General features: G+C 39.0%; 1 protein-coding gene across 22 annotated transcripts in view; it reads left to right on the top strand.

Annotated features, from left to right (window-relative positions):
* Positions 1-18,228, top strand: part of DOCK9 (dedicator of cytokinesis 9) — a 295,897-nt gene that overhangs the window by 172,675 nt on the left and 104,994 nt on the right. For all 22 annotated transcript variants that reach the window (XM_054446016.2, XM_054446011.2, XM_054446023.2 and 19 more), the window contains exons 9-15: positions 484-551; positions 9,968-10,042; positions 11,515-11,655; positions 12,142-12,345; positions 12,733-12,855; positions 16,366-16,448; positions 17,016-17,138. In XM_054446016.2, coding sequence (XP_054301991.1) covers positions 484-551; positions 9,968-10,042; positions 11,515-11,655; positions 12,142-12,345; positions 12,733-12,855; positions 16,366-16,448; positions 17,016-17,138 — 817 coding nt within the window. The remainder of the gene's footprint in view (positions 1-483; positions 552-9,967; positions 10,043-11,514; positions 11,656-12,141; positions 12,346-12,732; positions 12,856-16,365; positions 16,449-17,015; positions 17,139-18,228) is intronic.

Raw genomic sequence — 18,228 nt, 5'->3', positions numbered from 1 at the left:
GGGAGCCTCAGATTAAATTGGTGAGAAAAATCTGGCTATGTTCTTGACAATTCATGTTTTACTTCAACCCTTAGGTGGTTCCCAACCCTGGCTTCCCCTTAGAAGTACCTGGGAGCTTTTTAAAAATATCATTTACCTGGTCCCACAAAAGATTCTGATTTAGTTGGTCTGGGGTGGAGCCTGGGCAGGTCTGACTTTTAGGGGATCTCATGGACGTGTCCATGTGGGCTGTTGTTCATAGCTAGTGTCAGTTCTAATTGGACGGTGTCCATGCTATACCAGCTACTCAATGTTTTGAGTCTCATCACTGGACCTGTGCATCAGCATTTTTTCAAAGCACCCGAAGTGTTTCCCGGGAACATCCAGAGTGGGGAACCACTGTGTTCATTTGAAGGCACCTAAGAGAAACGGCCTTCCTCCTCCTGTTTCAAATGAAATGCTATGAATTACAAGTGATTCCGATAATCTGTTTTGCCATTTTAGATGATGAACAAAGCAAACTGGAAGGTTCTGGTTCTGGTTTAGATAGCTACCTGCCGGAACTTGCCAAGGTAACATTGTCTTATATCTTCTGCTCTTCGTTGAATGCTGTTGAAGTATGTCTCATTTCATTGGTTTGTCCAGAATGGAATCTGTTGAAATCATAACAATTACATTGTGATTACCGCTCTCTTTTTCTGACCTGATTACGAGGTGACGTGTACTCATGCAGTATGATTTCAGGTCTGTCTTGTAAAAAGTACCCTACAAAGTATTCTCCTTTTATTGTTATTTTAAGTGTTTTTTTTTCCTGATAATGCTTAACACTGCATCACAGGTACTGAAGAAATAACTGAAATATGCAGGCAGATGTTCTTATAATAGCATCGTACTTTCTGTGTTGATACATGTGCTCTCCCTTACTCAGGTTAATAGACACAGTTCCAAAGAGGAAGGACCTGGTAATCTTGCCATGAAACCCAGGGGTTGCCTGAGTTACAGAAATTGTTTCTGGGTCACTCTTAATGGAAAAAAAATAAGCTATTCCTGTGTCTTACAATTTTGAGAAATTTAAAAGTTACTGAAAAGCACAAAGAAAAGCAAATCAACCATACTGCTACTTCCCAGATTAAATATCTATTATGATGTTGCCTTTTTAGCTTCCATATTCTTAAAAGATATAAAACATCAGTTATAGTTGAAGTTCTTTTTAAACACTGTCCTTATTCTCATTCTCTTCTTTTCCCACAACCCCAATCAGAAACAAGCACTATTAAAAGTTTTACTTTCATTTTTATATCTTTACAAATAAATCTATCATAATGATATATACGGTGTGATTTAGTATGTTTAAAAATGTTTTATAAATGCTAACATACCATATGTATTCTGCACTTTAAAAAATTTTTAAATTTACCCCTTTTATTTGTACGATATAGACTTTTTTATTTTAGCTGTTCTATTATTTTCATTTTTTTCTATTATAAACAAAGCTACAATGACTATCCTTGTACTTGTGTCCTTGTGTGTATCTGAATGATTCTTTCTTAAATGAGAGAAATATCTTTGTCTTCTCTAGCCCTTTGCACTCTTACTCTGTTACTGCCCTTCTATTCTCTTTTTGATACTAGAGTGAAATGGCGACCCTCCACACCCACGTCTTAAACACTATAATAGAAACATGGTTTATCTATATAGGATTATAAATAGACTAGCATTCAGCATTGACCTTTATTTTAAGACAACATGGCTGTTCTCAAGTGTAAAATCTCCCTCCCTGGCTAGGACTTTAGAGCATTGTTTTTCTTTAGGACTTGACTGTTACCACAGTATCTTTTTAGCACCTGCCTATTAAAGCTAATTTTAGCGCCACCATTGTAAACCACCTCCTAGTCTGGGAAGAGTTTTGGCTTGTGTGTTTGTGTTATGAATGTCTGTGTACCATATTTTGCATTGATATTTGCTTTTTTGTTTCTGGATGTTTGGGGGTTCATAATTTCTCAAAACAAAATGTTTGTGCCCTTTTGGGTTTTAGTTTGTTGCAGCAGGTAATATATGTGATGCCATCTAGAATTCAGAAAGTAACCTTCTGTACTTACTGGGTGAGCGGAATGGATACCTAGGAGAAGATTCGTGTTATTTGAGCCTAATGTTGATTAATTAAAAATCTATGCTTTTTCCTATGAAGATATACAGGAACTGTCCCCTCCTTCTCTTACTACCCAGCCAATATAATTCAGTATTGTTTGATCCCAAGACCTAGGGAGATTTTTTTCAGATATACATATATTTAATATAAATATATACGTTTATGTATATGTACTTATTTTTATAAGTATAATTGTATATTTTTTTCATTTAAAATATTTGGAACTATTTTTAAACTATGGGTTACAAGTTAGGTTAGGCCACTTTAGTTGGTGAAATCAGTTTGATTTCAATCCCTGCTTCTTTTTGTTTTGTTTCTGTTTAGTTTTTCATTCTTTTTATTGAGGTATAATTTGCAATAGCAGAATGCTCAAGCATGAATTGTAGAGCTCACTGGAGTTCGCGTTTGTACACTGATGTAAGCAGCCCTCAGGCTAGCTTGTACCTGAGACCCTCTTTATTTTGACCTCCATCACCGTAGATTAGTTTTGACTTTTCTAGACCTTCCTGTGAATGGACTTATACACGTACTCTTTGTATCAGGCTTATTTAGCTAAACATTATGTGATTCACTTTAAAAAGTTTTTTTTAGGTCGGGCGTAGTGGCTCATGCCTGTAATCCCAGCACTTTGGGAGGCTGAGGTGGGCAGATCTTTTGAGGTTAGGAGTTCAAGACCAGCCTCGCCAACATGGTATAAAACCCTGTCTCTACTAGAAATACAAAAATTAGCTAGGCGTGGTGGCAGGTGCCTGTAATCCCAGCTACTTGGGAGGCTGAGGCAGGAGAATCACTTGAACCTGGAAGGCGGAGATTGCAGTGAGCTGAGATCATGCCGCTGCACTCTAGCCTGGGCGACAGAGCAAAACTGTGTCTCAAAAAAAAAAAAAAAGTGTTTTTTTAATGTAATAGAATTGAATGGAGAATATGAAAGTATACTGCCCTTAATAATGACATTATTTTTTATATAAAATAATGTCATTATTAAGGGCAGTGTACTATTTATACATATAGTGTGTGTGTGTCTTGCATAGTGATATAAAAGATATTTGTTTTTCTTAGTGTGCTATTATGTGTATTTATTTACTTTCATTGGTATATAATGTACCTATTTTGGGAGTTCGTGTGATATTTTGATATCTGTATACAATGTGTGATGATCAAATCAGGATAATTGGGATAGCCATCACCTCAAACATTTATCTTTGTGTTGGGAATTTAAAACATTTCTTACTAGGAGTCATGGTCAAAACCTGAAAAATGAATCCTCGTTGGAGGCTTTACTGTTCTTTCTTTCCCTCTGGCTTTCAGGTGTTTTAAAAATACTTTTAATTAGGAAGGTAGAAAAGGTGGAAAGTAATTCTTTGAAGGGGAAAAGAATGAAAAAAATGGAGATGAGTTATTCACTCAGCACGTGGGTATCTGTGGGCTTTGCCTTTTAAAGCCCAGCTCAGTGTCAGTGTGAGCAGCCCAGGCTGTAAGGGGAGACCTGTGTTCCCCATCCCTAGCCCTGAGCAAGAATGCAATTTTGGCTGTTTATCATCCCCCTTCAGGGTGTCTGAACTATTTGCACCGGTTGAGAAGGCAAAGAAGTTGACCTGGTAACTGTTGGTCATCCCATTAGGAGGGATGGATTCCATGGTTACAGAATCAGAGACTGAAGTATGCAGGGGGAGGGGTGGGGAGAGAGAACTGTGCAAGGAGTTTACTCAGGAGATGAAGAGGTAAAGAGGTCAGTATCAGGGAAGGAAGGTGCAAGAAAGGGTCAGGCTGGGAGGCTGGGCCACAGTTCAGTAAGATTGCAGAGAAAGGCCTGGAACAATGAGGGCAGGCGGAAGGTGGCTGAAGGTGTAATTTCATGGCAGGTTCCTTTTCTAATCAGCTCCTCTAACCTCCTTCATCCTGTTGCCCCGGCTTTTGTTTTCCACTGTGACTAAGACATAGCCAAACAGGATATGACCAACAGGAAGTTGTTTCAGTGCAAAAATAACTGATGTCTCATTCTGGAATATTATGGAAGGGCTCATTACTTACAGTGTGAGTGATGTAAACCTAAGTTTTCAGAATATTTTGTATAATCTTGGAACTTATGTTTGTACATTTAGTACTGAACATCTTTATTGTTTTCTTATTAGAGAACACACTGTATTTACCCTAAAACTGGTTCTTTTCCTCCTATTGTCTATTATGGAAACAAACAATTTTTATTGTAAATATAACAGTGTGTAGCATCAGTCTTATAAATATTTTAGTTTGATACACAAACCGTAGTTCAAGTTAGTTAATTGATTTCTTCCCTAAAAAGTCAAGGAGTAACATAATCAGGTTATAAACTTCATTACTAGTTATTTAATAATTTATTTATCTGGTTACATTTATATCTTAGGTGACATCAGAACATATATGTCACCTCCTTATATAAAGATAGTGTGAAGAAAACCCACCTTATGTTTACTTCCACAGCTTTTCTGTTTGTGAGCTTTTATTTTTATACTCAAAGAATAGCATCCAACTTTTATTTTGGTTTCCCCATGTGGTTCTGAAAGAGAAGTAGAATTTCTTCTGAATCCAGAATTGCTCACATCCTTTTACCTTTTAACTTTGTTTTAAGCAAATGAACTTATTGTTCCAGGTAAATCTTCCACAGTTGCATGCAGGGGAAAGTATGATGTCTCAGACTTTATAGTCTCATGGAGATGGAGTGAGGATCAAGGGCCATGCTCAGCAGAACTTGTCAGAACCCAGCAGTTTCACAGACACCTTTTCTCAATTTTTAAACCAAGTCTATAATAAGTGCTTTCTTTCCTAGATTCCAATCCAGAAAACAATATCATTGCACTATGATACAAAGGAGCTAGCTCGGCTTGTGTCTGTGGGGTCAGCTGGTGTTGCATTTCTGGGCCTCCTTTGTGAAGAGGATGAGCTGATGGTCCTGAGAAGTTAGGTGTCTTGGAAGTAGTGGAAATGAATCATGATAACTCTTTAAATTAAAGAGTATATATTTTGGCCTCAAAACATTTTGCAAAGTCCTCCTATTCCAACCCATTCTGTTTAAATGACCCAACATTCAACACAATGTTTCTGATAATTCATCCTCAGAATAAGATGCTGTTGGCCATAGTCTTTGTCTCTAGATTGTATTATCGACTCGCAAATAAATTTAAGACACAGAGGATGCCTAAAGCCTACGGCAGACTTTCTGGGAACTCTTGAATGTTTGGTCCATAACTACTTCTTAAGACAAAGAAGAAAACCTTGTCAGGGTGTGTCATTAGTGCTTGAATGTAGGGTTTACAGGATGGGGTGGGGTGGGGGAATCGCCCTTGGTTTAGATGAATCATTCTTTTCCTTGTCTTCTCAGCAAACACCAGTTTCTGCAGAGAACAGCTCTGCCATTGTGCATTTTCTGTCTCCGTTTTCCTCTCATTCTTCTCTCCACGAAACCCAGAGTAGTCAGTGGGCTTTGGGCAGGAAAGCGGCAACAGGGTGTCTGGGGAAAAGCCAGTTGGCTCTTCTTACCATCACAATATAGACTGACCACAGGTTATTTTAAGAGCAGAGCTGGTTTCCATCACTCTGAGAAGTGCTCAACTACAGTCTTTGGGATGGTATTTGTTATAGCTGTATTTTGTCCACTCTTAGATTGTGAAAGTACTTATTACAAGTATTTATTTTATTATCTTTACTAAAATTTTAATTAAAAAGAAGTGTGCTTGCCACAATAAGTAAAAATACCCAAAGTTGTTTAAAGAAAAGTTCACCTTTTCCCTTCATCCTCCGTCCCCACGTTCCTGAGAACACTGACGTTAATAACCGGTTGCAATTCCCCTTTCACCAAACTGATTGCTCATAGAAATATAAACATATGTAAGGTTTTTAAGTTTTTTTTGGTAAAAATATGTTCACGATATATACATTATTCTGAAATTTTCTGTATCGCTTAAAAATATTTCATAGATGTCCCTCTGGACCAGTGGAAGATCTGGTTCCCCCTTACATATATATCAGCAAGCTGCATGATATTTCAGCTATTGCTACTGCACAGTTTATTCCGCCATCTCTGTATTAATGAACATTTAGGGTTTTTTTCAGTTTTTAGCCTCTACAAACAGTGCACAATAAACAACATGACATTAAATACTTGTGCTCTTATTTCAGTAGGAGAAATTCCTCAATGTGGAATTTTTAAGTCAAAGCTTATTGTGTTTTTAATGTTTAAACATTGCCAGGTTACTGTCCCAAAAGGCTGTAATAATTCACATTTCTGTTTCTCTGCATCTTCACCAGACAAGTGTAAAATGGTATTTTACTGTGCTTTCATTTATATTTTGCTGATTATTAGTGATATTTTTCATATTTTCATATATTTGTTTGCCATTTGTGTTTTTTCTTCCTGACTCGCCTGTTCACATTCTTTACCTTTTTTTCTTCTTTCTTGTGTAGTGTAATAGTTTAGACTCTGAAGCCAAAAAACCTGAGTTAGAAGCCAGGCCTTTATTTCATGATGTAGGTCTTTGGGCAAAGTACCTAACACTCATGCCTTAGTGTTTTCTCTTTTAATGAGCAGGGATAATAATAGTACGTGCCTCCTAAGGTTGTATAAAATTAAAATGGGCACTTAGGATAATATCTAGCAGGTAGATATTTGCTATTATCGATAGTAGCTCTTATCATTACTCTTCTTCCAGATATTGTTTCCTGACTCTGAGGCAAAGTCCTGCTCTCCCTGAACCACATTTTTCTGCCTCTTAGATTTTGCTTGGTAATTCCATCAGCCACTGTTGGGCATCCTCTCTATTTAATGCATCATCCTAGATCTTAGGAGGGATGGGAGGAACTTTAAGAAGCCTGATTTGCTTTTTATTTATCTCGTAGCAGAGCAATTGATGTATATTAGGTAGATTACAAGCTTTTAGGTTATTTTTACATCTAAAGCTATCCCTTCTTTTCCAATAAATGATGTCTGTGGTAAAGAATATATCTGTTGGGTGTTAGTGACAAAATCAGAATGCTTTGTGTCGATTTTGGCTAGTAGTTAATTGTTTTTCTTTTATTATGTCTGCATTCCTATTTGCTCTTTAATTATACGGAGCTCATTAGCAGTTATTCTTGCTTTATTCATTTCTTATCTCCTAGCACAGTCAACTTGAGACAACAAGCATCTTTCAGAAAGGCACCAGGAATTGCATCTACATTAAGAACCCGCTCCTCTGCTCTAGCGTCTGAGAACATAACACAGTATTTGCCTTTGTTGAAGGGCTCAAGCGGACGATTCAGAAGTAGAATAGATAACTGTTGGTGGTGGCTTGCAGCACCTAGTACCGATGGTTTTGTTAGGAAACACCACAGGCAGTACACAATGTAAAGCAAATTCTTTGGGTTCAGTTAAATAGATTCCACTTGCACGTGTTCTCACTCTTTTGGTGTGAAAAATTAGGAAAGGTGATAGGCAGGATAGAATAAAATGAAGTGGTCCCATCTCCCATGTGAAGAGCACCTGCCTCCACCACAGGCACATGTTTTGCCCTGGAAGCATAAACAGAAGATTGCAGGAATGCCCCTTCACCTCCATAGCCTTCAGGCTCCCATCGATAGCATCAAGATAAACTTGGTGTGGCAAGAGACTTGAGCCATCGTCTTGTTTAACATTTTTACCCGGAAATGAAAATGGAATCCAGAGAGGCTAAGTAGCTTGCACAGCTACTTAATTGAACTAGAACCAGAACCCAGTTTCCTAGTATTCGGGTGCCCATTTTATATAAACATAGACAGCTGATCATGATAGTTTGGATCATTGCTAAAGACCTATTATATACAACAATCGTATGGCTAAGAAGATTAAGATGCTTATTTTCTCATTATCCATGATTAGAAATGTAATAATAGACTTTGTTCTGCCACCAACAGAAGAGACAAAACACCTTTTCTGCTGTGGTTGTGAGTGCCCCATCAAGTGCTGAGATGTGACTCATGTCTTTGGGGAAAGTAGCAGATGAGAGAGAACATTCTATTCCGACTCTATAGACTTCACTGTGGAGACTGAGAGTAGTGGAGAGCTCAGACTGACAAGAAGAACAGAATATAGACTTAAAGGCACCAGGCATGAAAAATCATAAAGATGGAGATGACTTCTGTCTTGTGAATGTCTGACAAGCCTCTGTCTCTTTCTGTTCCCAAGTCCCACATCTCCAGCCCTCGTCTCTGCCACCATCTGTCCGTTTTCTTCCGTGGCCTCTCTTCTCTTCTGTCCACCTCTTCGATGTTGGGCCAGGATTTCGTCTTCAGACTCAGTTTCACCCTCTCCCCCAGGACATCTCATCCACTCCCAAGTCTGGAACTCCGGCCTTCTTCTCAGCCTTGCGCTCGAGTTTCATCCCTTTAGCTGCCTATTGGGTGTTTCCAGTTGGAAATTCCACGGGCATCTCTACCCAGGCGTCTCTACACAAAGATGATAAAGATATTGTCATCTTTTTGGCAGACTTGTTTTTCTCGAGTTTTCTGTCTTGTTCATGGATTCACCATTCAGCAGGCTGCCAAAGCTAGAAATGTGGGATTTGTTAATCGGCCCTGCTGTGAGACTGGGAGGCTGGTGTGATAACCCAAGAAAGACATTGTGGGCCTCTGGGTCTTATCCTTTTTAACCCGTTGCCTCAGCCCTGCCCAAGTGATGCTTCTGAAATGTGGAACTCATTTTATTCTCTCACCTAAAAGGTTGCAGGATATTTTAGATTCTGAATGAAATCCCCAATCCTTTTTTTTTTTTTTTTAAGTGAAAGCAAGTTTATTAAGAAAGTAAAGGAATAAAGAATGGCTATGCCATTGGCAAAGCAGCCCTCTGGGCTGCTGGTTGCCTGTTTTTATGGTTTTTTCTTGATGATATGCTAAACAAGGGGTGGGAAATCCCCAATCCTTAGCATTCAAATCCCAGACTCATTTCTCTTCACTTTTTTTTTTTAAATCATGCCCTGCCTTTCAGTTATGATGAGTGACTTGGTCATTGCTCAGGTGTGACTTGTCCCTTTGCACCTGCTGTGGCTTCTCCTAGAATGCGCTTTTCTCCTTTCCTGGCCAAGTGTTCTTGTCCTTCCAGATGGGTCTTCCCTTGGGAGGTGGTTTCTGACTACCACCCCCTAGTCCAAGTCAGCTCCCACTTTTGTACCTTAAACTTTCTCTTGTCTTCCTTATTACCTGTTGATATGCTTTCTCCCCACCCAGTGTTCCTTGGTACTAGGGACTTCCTTCATTCACATTTCACATATCTCTAGGGCCTGGCTCATAAGAGGTGCTTAATGAATATTTATTGAATTAATCAGCATATTGTCCTTCAAGATCAGCCATCATTTTCTCAATCTCATCATTCAAAATGTATTCCTTCCTCTTCTCCTTCTTGCAGCCAGTCATAGACTGGACTCTATTAAATCCTTTCTAGCATCTGGGCTCATTTCCATCCTCAGTGTCTGTCTGTGCATCCTTTTCATTCAGCTAGGGATGTTCAGCTCGATTCTGTCCCTTAATTCCAAGTCTGTCCCATATTCCATTACTTTAGTAAGCCTTTCTTGACACACAGATGCTTAATTATTCTCTTTTGCTTTCTTTGTGTTGACTTTGTCTCTACCACTGGTTGTGAGCTTCGGAAGGGCAGGAATCTCATCTTCACTTCTTTTTCCTCCTAGTGTTTACTTTGTGTGCTGCACACTCCCTGGCACACAAAGTGGCCCTCCAACACGAGGCAGAGCTTTCCAGCAGCCTCAACCTTCAGGACTGGGCAGCTTTTACATTTATTTGGGCACCTTTGCAAGAAAAGGTTTTGTTAAATGTAATTTTTATTTATCTTGTTATCAGAGTGCAAGAGAAGCAGAAATCAAACTGAAAAGTGAAAGCAGAGTCAAACTTTTTTATTTGGATCCAGATGCCCAGGTAAGAACTATCTAAATGTTTAATATTTAAAACCAAGTGTGGGAGAGAAAATCATTGATGGGCTTATTTGTTTATTTGTTTGCTTTATTTTAGAAAAACAAGCAAAATATAGAAAATTTGGGGAATAGAGGAAAAAATAAAAACACATAATCTTATCACCATAGCATTACTATTGTGAATATTTGATATTCAATAGATGTTTGAAAATTGGGAGTGATTTATTGAAATACATTCTCTAGTTCACAAAGAACATCTAACTTACCTGTTAAAATAATGATCAGAAAATAACAGGTATCACTGCAGATGCCTGGGAGTCAGTGATAATTCCTGACTAGCCCAGGCTCAGGCTCAAATACAAACCTTTTCCATTTCACTCTAAGGATAAGTACTTTTCTGTTTCCTCCCAAACCTCATAACCATATGTATGTGTGTTTATATGTCTATATTTTTTATTTGCTTTTAAGAAGTTTTTGTTTATCATTGTAAAATATATGTAATATAAAATTTACCATTTTAACTATTTTTAAGTGTACAGTTCAGTGGCATTAAATACATTCTCATTGTTGTACAACCATTACCACCATCCATGTCCAGAACTTCTTCATTTTCCCACACGGAAACTTTGTACCGAATAATAACCTTCCTTTCCTTCTTCCCCCATCCCCTGGTAACCTCTTTTCTACTCTGTGAACTTGCCTATTTTAGGAACCTCATAAATGTGAAATCATACAGCATTTGTCCTTTGTTTCTGGCTTCTTAAACTTCACATAATGTTTTCAAGGTCAATCCATGTTGTAGCATGTGTCAGAATTTCCTTCCTTTCTGTGGCTGAATATTCCATTGTATGTATATACTGCATTTTATATATCCTTATAAATCTGTTGATGGACACTTGGTTGGATACTGGATGGACATTGGTTATGTTGTTCATAATCATAATTTTCAATTCATCCATTGAGTAGGTATACCATCTTTTTTTTTTTTTTTTTTTTTTTTTGAGACTGAGTCTCGCTCTGTCGCCCAGGCTGGAGTGCAGTGGCGCGATCTCGGCTCACTGCAAGCTCCGCCTCCCGGGTTCACGCCATTCTCCTACCTCAGCCTCCCGAGTAGCTGGAAGCACAGGTGCCCACTACCACACTATTTTTTTGTATTTTTAGTAGAGATGGGGTCTCACAGTGTTAGCCAGGATGGTCTCGATCTCCTGACCTCGTGATCTACCTGCCTCGGCCTCCCAAAGTGCTGGGATTACAGGCGTGAGCCACCATGCCCGGCCCATGTCTTTGACCATTGTTATAAACTATGTGTGTAACTACTATAAACCATAGAAACTGATTATATAATAGCAAGACTATTGTGAGTAAATAAGTGTATATAGCTTTTCCATATTTTATTCTGTTTCCTTTGGCTGCATTTATGATGATTTTTTTTAAATAAGAGCATAACTTATTTATATGTTACATTTTCTTTTAAAGAAGCTTGACTTCTCATCAGCTGAGCCAGAAGTGAAGCCATTTGAAGAGAAGTTTGGAAAAAGGATCCTTGTCAAGTGCAATGATTTGTCTTTCAATTTGCAATGCTGTGTTGCCGAAAATGAAGAAGGACCCACTACAAATGTAATTTTTCATTTAAAGAATAAAGATTAAAAAAAAAATAGGCAGAGGTTTCAGAGGTACCTTTACAGCGCAGCCTGGATAAGAAATCCTAGTCCCTGGTATCAAAGAGGTGCAGTGTTTGGATCAGGATATGGAGGTTGTTAGCCTGCAAGGACAGGATGTTCGTCATGAAAGATGAGGGTGGTAGGTTTGTGCTCAGTTTTCCAGGAGACAGAGTTCGTCTTAGATGCTTCAGGGAATGCAGCTGTGTTTTCTATGGAACATACATTATGTAGCAAAACACATAAGGGTAAAATAATTGTTTTGTTTGTTTCCTAAGATGTTTTATAACCTAATTCTCTGTATGCAAAAGGATGAGACTGTTTATCTTTAGTAGTAATTTATGGCAGCAGTCCTAAATAGGTCTTGTCATTTCTGTTTCGATAGCAACATTCTTTTGTCCCTGTTTGAGCCATAGTGATCGTTGGATTGTTTTGTTTTGTTCAGGTTGAACCTTTCTTTGTTACTCTATCCCTGTTTGACATAAAATACAACCGAAAGATTTCTGCTGATTTCCACGTAGACTTGAACCATTTCTCAGTGAGGCAAATGCTCACCACCACGTCCCTGGCACTGATGAATGGCAGCGGGCAGAGCCCATCTGTCCTCAAGGGCATCCTTCATGAAGCCGCCATGCAGTATCCAAAGCAGGTGGGGAGTATGAGCCCAGCATTCCTACTACTCAGACTCACTTTGCATGCTACATAAATGCACCAAAAATGCTCAAATTAGACCTTGTAATGCTCAAGTGGGGTCATTAGACTCTTAATTAATTGTATTTATTATTAGACAGTAAAAGCAAGCTGAGAAATAAGTGGCTTTTAATTTCATTTCTTCTTTCTAAACGTTCTCCTAGTTACCTCCCTCACCAAATAGACTTTTTGAGCAGATGATGAACTGTTTGTCAGCTAACTAGTTTGGCACTGGGTGCTTTTTACTAGTTGTCCTGTTTCACTGTTCTTTGCTGTTTAATGTTCATGGGATTTGTTTGACGTAACTGTGAATTCTGCTTACTGAAGAAAATTGTTTGTCTCCTAGGGAATATTTTCAGTCACTTGTCCTCATCCAGATATATTTCTTGTGGCCAGAATTGAAAAAGTCCTTCAGGGGAGCATCACACATTGCGCTGAGCCATATATGAAAAGTTCAGACTCTTCTAAGGTATGAATGGCTTTTACGCTTTGGGGTGGTAAAAAGCAATCTGAAAAGAGGCCTTTATGTGAAACTATAAATGCTTAATGAAATCAAACATAAGCCATATTTATACTCTAAAAGATGTAGAATATGCTACCTGTATTTACTCTGAACTTTATGTCTTGATTTTGAAGGAAATGTAGTCCTATGTGTAAGTAAAATGCTCCAGTTGACTAGACAATTCTGACATCCTAAAATAATTTGCAAAGGAATTACCAGCTTAATAGTGAACTTTCTCTGTTAGAAAGTACATGTGTGATATTCAAATAGAGTTCCTTCTATTTGTTAATGTGCCTCTTGGGTTCTGAAATTATATTTTGATCCACTTACACTTATATATGAGGCTGGAGACCAGGAGATGTCCTTGGCTCAGATGACCTGGCCAGTAGTGTCAGTGATTCAGGTCCACTTGGTTTTTGCTAGAGGGGGCAGAGTTTTAGGTGGAAGATGGAAAGAAAACATACATGATGTATGTTTGGTTTTTTTCAAAGTAGTGTTCATTACTTGGAAAGTACCTAGGCATGGACATACCATAGAATTATTAAATATTAGAGGTCATCTAGTCCAAGATGTGCTTTCATATTTCAGGACACTGAGGCTCACCAAGGCTTAGTGACCTGCTCAGTGTCTCACAGCTGGAGCTGCCAGGGGGCACCTGACTGCCACTTCGTAGCACCTTGTGCTACCTAGTTAGTGTAATCTGTTGAGTGCTATTATCCTTGCCAGTTTTATGTATTTTTAGTTCTTTTTTTTAAAAAAATATTTATGTGGTCATCTGAGAGGCCTGAATTCGCTGACAAGAACTGGTCAGCAGTAGGAGTGGATACCCCAGAGGCTGTGAGTGAAGTTTACTAAGTTGGATTCAGAGCTTCCTATCTTCACCTCTATGGGCACCCATGCATCACAGCTGTGTCCACAGGATGCACGATGGCCATTGAGAAATGGGTTTTGGAGTCAGAAGACCTGGGTGCTGCATGCTCAACTCATCTGGGTCCTTTGGACAAATCACATCACCTCTCTGGCCTCCAGATGTTCCTTCTGTGCATGAAGGACGATGTTACTTCTTGCCTCTGCCTTCCTCATAGGGACAGTGTTAGGATCAAACAGATCATGTACGAGTCAGTGCTGTGGGCACCATAAATCACAGAAAGCCCAGAAGACATCGTCATTTATTACAGCCCCAGTCAAGTAAAAGCCCATTTACCCAGGCACATTGGTTCCAACAGTAAGCCTTTTTGGCTGAAGAAAGCTGTGTAAAGTTTGGTCTCTGGAGAGAAGCTGTTTTATTTTTTTAAACCAAGTCTGTAAAACCTTGGACGAGAAGCTCTTTTAGCTCTTTTATGTTTTGATCAATAATCAATGAAGGCCCAAGATAAGATCTCCTCCCCCGACCGTGTATGCTACACATTTCCAAGGCCCATCCACAGCAACTTTGTTACTTCTGCCTGCCGCATGCATGGTTTGAAATTTGGCAGCCCATGTTGGTGTAAAAATCACATATCACTGTAGGCTAAACTTACCTCTGCACACTCCTCCGTGTCCACTGAGCATCTGCTGAAGTCTGCTTTTTCTTAATTATTTATGGAATGTAAAGCTCATCCATGTGTACATTATTCATGCATTTACTTTCCTGCCACCTCCAAAACATTCAATTAAAGCAGGAATTAAGGCTCAACCATCTTACTTTAGCACAGTTTTGGCAGAGATGTTACAGTGAGATGATTTTTTTCTGTCTGTCAGAGTTGTTTCTTCATGTTTTCCAAGATGGTCTAGAACATCATTTAGAGTAAATTTTCATTTTGGAGGAAATTTTTATGAAAAGTCTCTGTAGGTATCTCCTGTGAATAGATGTTTTAAAAAGAAAAAGAAGGGGAAAAAAGCCCAAAGGGAAAAAATAAGTTTCTTACTCTGACTTTCACACATACTGTGTTCTATTTGCACCCTTCATATGTCTGAGAGCTAAGTCCTCATTCACTGCAGAAAAGGCTTATTGATGTTTTATGTTTTTGCTTTAAATTTTATGAAATTACTGCATTTTACTCCACAACATATTCATCATTGTTAGAACCAAAAAATCTTGAACCTGAAAATGTTTAAGTAAATTGACCCTGCAGCTAGGTAGGCCATTGTACCCTATGACTCATACACCTAAGACCCCGCTAAGTTGCCCCACCCAGGGAGGCAAGAACATACCTCACTGGAGAAGGGGGGAGGTCCTAGATGATTCCCTGACATCTCTTCCAATTAGGATTTATTTTCCGGGTTACTCATGAAGGCAGCAGTTCCTACAGCATGATCATGGTAGGATTATAAAGTTTCGCAACTGGAAGGGATCATGAAAAGTATAGCCTAGCCCCCATTTTCAGGTGTGGATAGTGGAGCCCAGAGAGGTTTGATGGCCTACAGAGTCATACAGCTGGATTCAGTGTGACTTAGAGACAGACAGCTCTGTCATCTAGATCCTTCTGGATCCTTCCTGTGGCTGATGGTACACACAGATCACCGGAGGTCTTGTCAGAATGCACGTTCTGATCCAGGAAGGTTGGGGCAAGGCCTGAGACTCTGCATTTCTACAGTGATGCTGATGCTATATCACACTTTGGTTTTGGAGTACATTTCCCAAAATTGGTTTGACTTTGATGTACTTATGTAAAAGACCCTTCAGTAAAAATAAAAAATAAAAAAATTAAGTAATGTAAAAGACCCTTCACTGTAACTCTGAGACAATCAAACTTTGCATTGATGACAAAGCACTATCATAGTACAGACAAATTTGGAAAAATTAAGCATTATCTTTTTTAGCAATAGAGGTATAGATGATTAATAATAGGCCTGCCTTAGGCTAAAAGCAAATAAGCTTCATCGTACACTATGAATTAATCATTCAATCAACAACAAACCAAAATTGATCATTAGGAAGTAGAAATAGCAGTAATTCATACTTAGAAAGCAAGAATATAGCATTGAGAACCCCAGCCTAACTGAAGTCAGTATCTTATTATCTTATCCCGTATATTGTGGGAATCAGCATAAGCTAGTGCACATTAGGAGCTGCGATAGCTTAGTATTTTAATTAGTGTTCTCATTTAAATCCTAATAATGTGATGTATTTTGGTATGGATACCAAATAGTAATGATTAATAACTCAGTAGACTTATAATAAGTAGTATTTAGTCATAAAGATGTATGAAAACCTCTGAAACAGCATGTTTGTTGCCTGTAAAGACCAAAGAAGAGACATGGATTTTGGAAAGTCTTCATTCTGTATTCTTTAAGAATCACTGCTAGAGAATGCCTTAAATAAAGTACTCTGCACAGAGTGTGAATCCAGCCATATTCATAACTGTATGATGTGCTTTTCTATGCATCTGATGCTATGGTAAGTGCTTATTTAGTGAGCATGTAAGGATGGCTCTTGAGGTCACAGTTCTTTCAGTGAGATACAGTATCTCATAGCTTTATTTTCGTGTCTTCAAGGTGGCCCAGAAGGTGCTGAAGAATGCCAAGCAGGCGTGCCAGAGACTAGGACAGTATAGAATGCCATTTGCTTGGGCAGCAAGGTAAGGCACACCTTTTATACCTTTTAAATCGATATAGATAGATGCATGGATTGGTCAATAGGCCTATTCTGTTTGTTGTGAGAGACAAAGAGGATTTGAATGTGTAAAATTGAGAAATACATAAGCCCAAATTTTGAAAAAATCATTTAGTAGAGTCACAGAGAGGAAAGACACTGTCTGGAGAGGTGCTGCCTGGAACTGGCAGGGTGCACGGGAGTGTTAGCTGCAGAGCTGGGATTCTAGGACCCAACCACATGCCTTCAGCTGGAAGTCGGGGCAATCCAGCGAGGCCTGGGGTGATCTTTATCTCTTGACTCTACTTGTTAAGCATTTGACTTGTGTATGTTGTTTCCTAAGCACAAGCCATTGGCTGGAACTGTTTTCTATGTAAATTGATTTAGTTGTCCTCATCCCCATAGATGTTTCCCATGTTTTTAGATAATGAGATTTCTGTTGGCTATAGCCAATGGAATAATAATTAGACTTCTCATAGAAACTAGATTTAAATAATGAATTGATTTTGGTGTTTTGGAAACCCAGTTTAGAAATGTTGCTTTGCCATTTCAGGACATTGTTTAAGGATGCATCTGGAAATCTTGACAAAAATGCCAGATTTTCTGCCATCTACAGGCAAGACAGCAATAAGCTATCCAATGATGACATGCTCAAGTTACTTGCAGACTTTCGGAAGTGAGTTTCAAGGTCTTATTTCCACACCTGAAAGATAGAAGCTGTGTAGTGGGGAGGGAGGAACAGGGGAGCAGTCACTTATGTTGCTCGATTTAGACATCAGAGGGGATGGCAAATGAGCGTGGACCATTTCCTCAAACCCTTGAGAAGAAAGATGGGGTGAAAATCAGAAGAATAACTGGTTAATTTGAATTCTGTAGAGGATGTTTTGGGTGGTGCTGTGAAGGGTGGGTTGGGTAGGGATGAGCCTATGGTGGGGAGTAAACAGTTGAGGAACCTTGTCAAGAGGTGAGAAGGGACTCAGCAAAGCCACTGCAAGTGCAAACAGGAAGAAGCGGACAAATTCAAGTCGTGTCAAAGAGATACGATGACTGGGTCTTGGCTTTCTGGTTGGGTGTTGGGTTGGTAATAGTCTAAGATAAATAACTTGCAAGATTTCCAATTTGGAAGTTTCTAGCACCAGTTGTTTCTTAGCTTGTGGCAGCATTGCTCTACTCTGCCTCTGGCCTCACATGGTCCTCTTCCTGTGTGTCTCTGTCTAAATTCCCTTCTTAGAACACTAGTGATAAAGGATCAGGGCCGAGCCTAGTGACCTCATCTTAACTGATTGCATCTGCAGAGACCCTGTTTCCAAATAGGTCACATTTAAAGGTACAAAGGGTTAGGACTTCACCATGCTTTTGGAGGACACAATTCAACCCATAACAATGAAGCAAAGAGGGAGCAAGGAATGTTGTGCAACATCACAGGGCCGGCAGCTTCCCCAAGTCAGTCTCATCCAAAGGTCTGTGCTCTTAACCTCTATGCTGTTTTGCTGCTACAACCTAAAGAGTTCACTTCTGAACCTTTGAAACTGATTTTCTTTGCTAGGGAGATGGGTATTAGAATTTTTCTGGGGAAATTCCAGGAATGTGAAAGAGCTGAGGGAGCTAGAAGATGTGCAGTGAAAAGAATAGCTGAGAGCCAAATGCTAACTATTCTATGCCAAAGGTATCCTTGTTTTGTTTTGTTTTTTTGTGCATATCAAAATAACAATCAGTTTATCTAGAACTCAAGAATGGTTGTTTAGCTTTCTTTAACCTCATTTTAC

This window comes from Pongo pygmaeus, chromosome 14 (assembly GCF_028885625.2).
Source record: "Pongo pygmaeus isolate AG05252 chromosome 14, NHGRI_mPonPyg2-v2.0_pri, whole genome shotgun sequence".
NCBI lineage: Eukaryota > Metazoa > Chordata > Mammalia > Primates > Hominidae > Pongo > Pongo pygmaeus.
The sequence above is the reverse complement of the archived record's forward strand: the minus strand, read 5'-3'. Positions and strand labels throughout refer to the sequence as shown.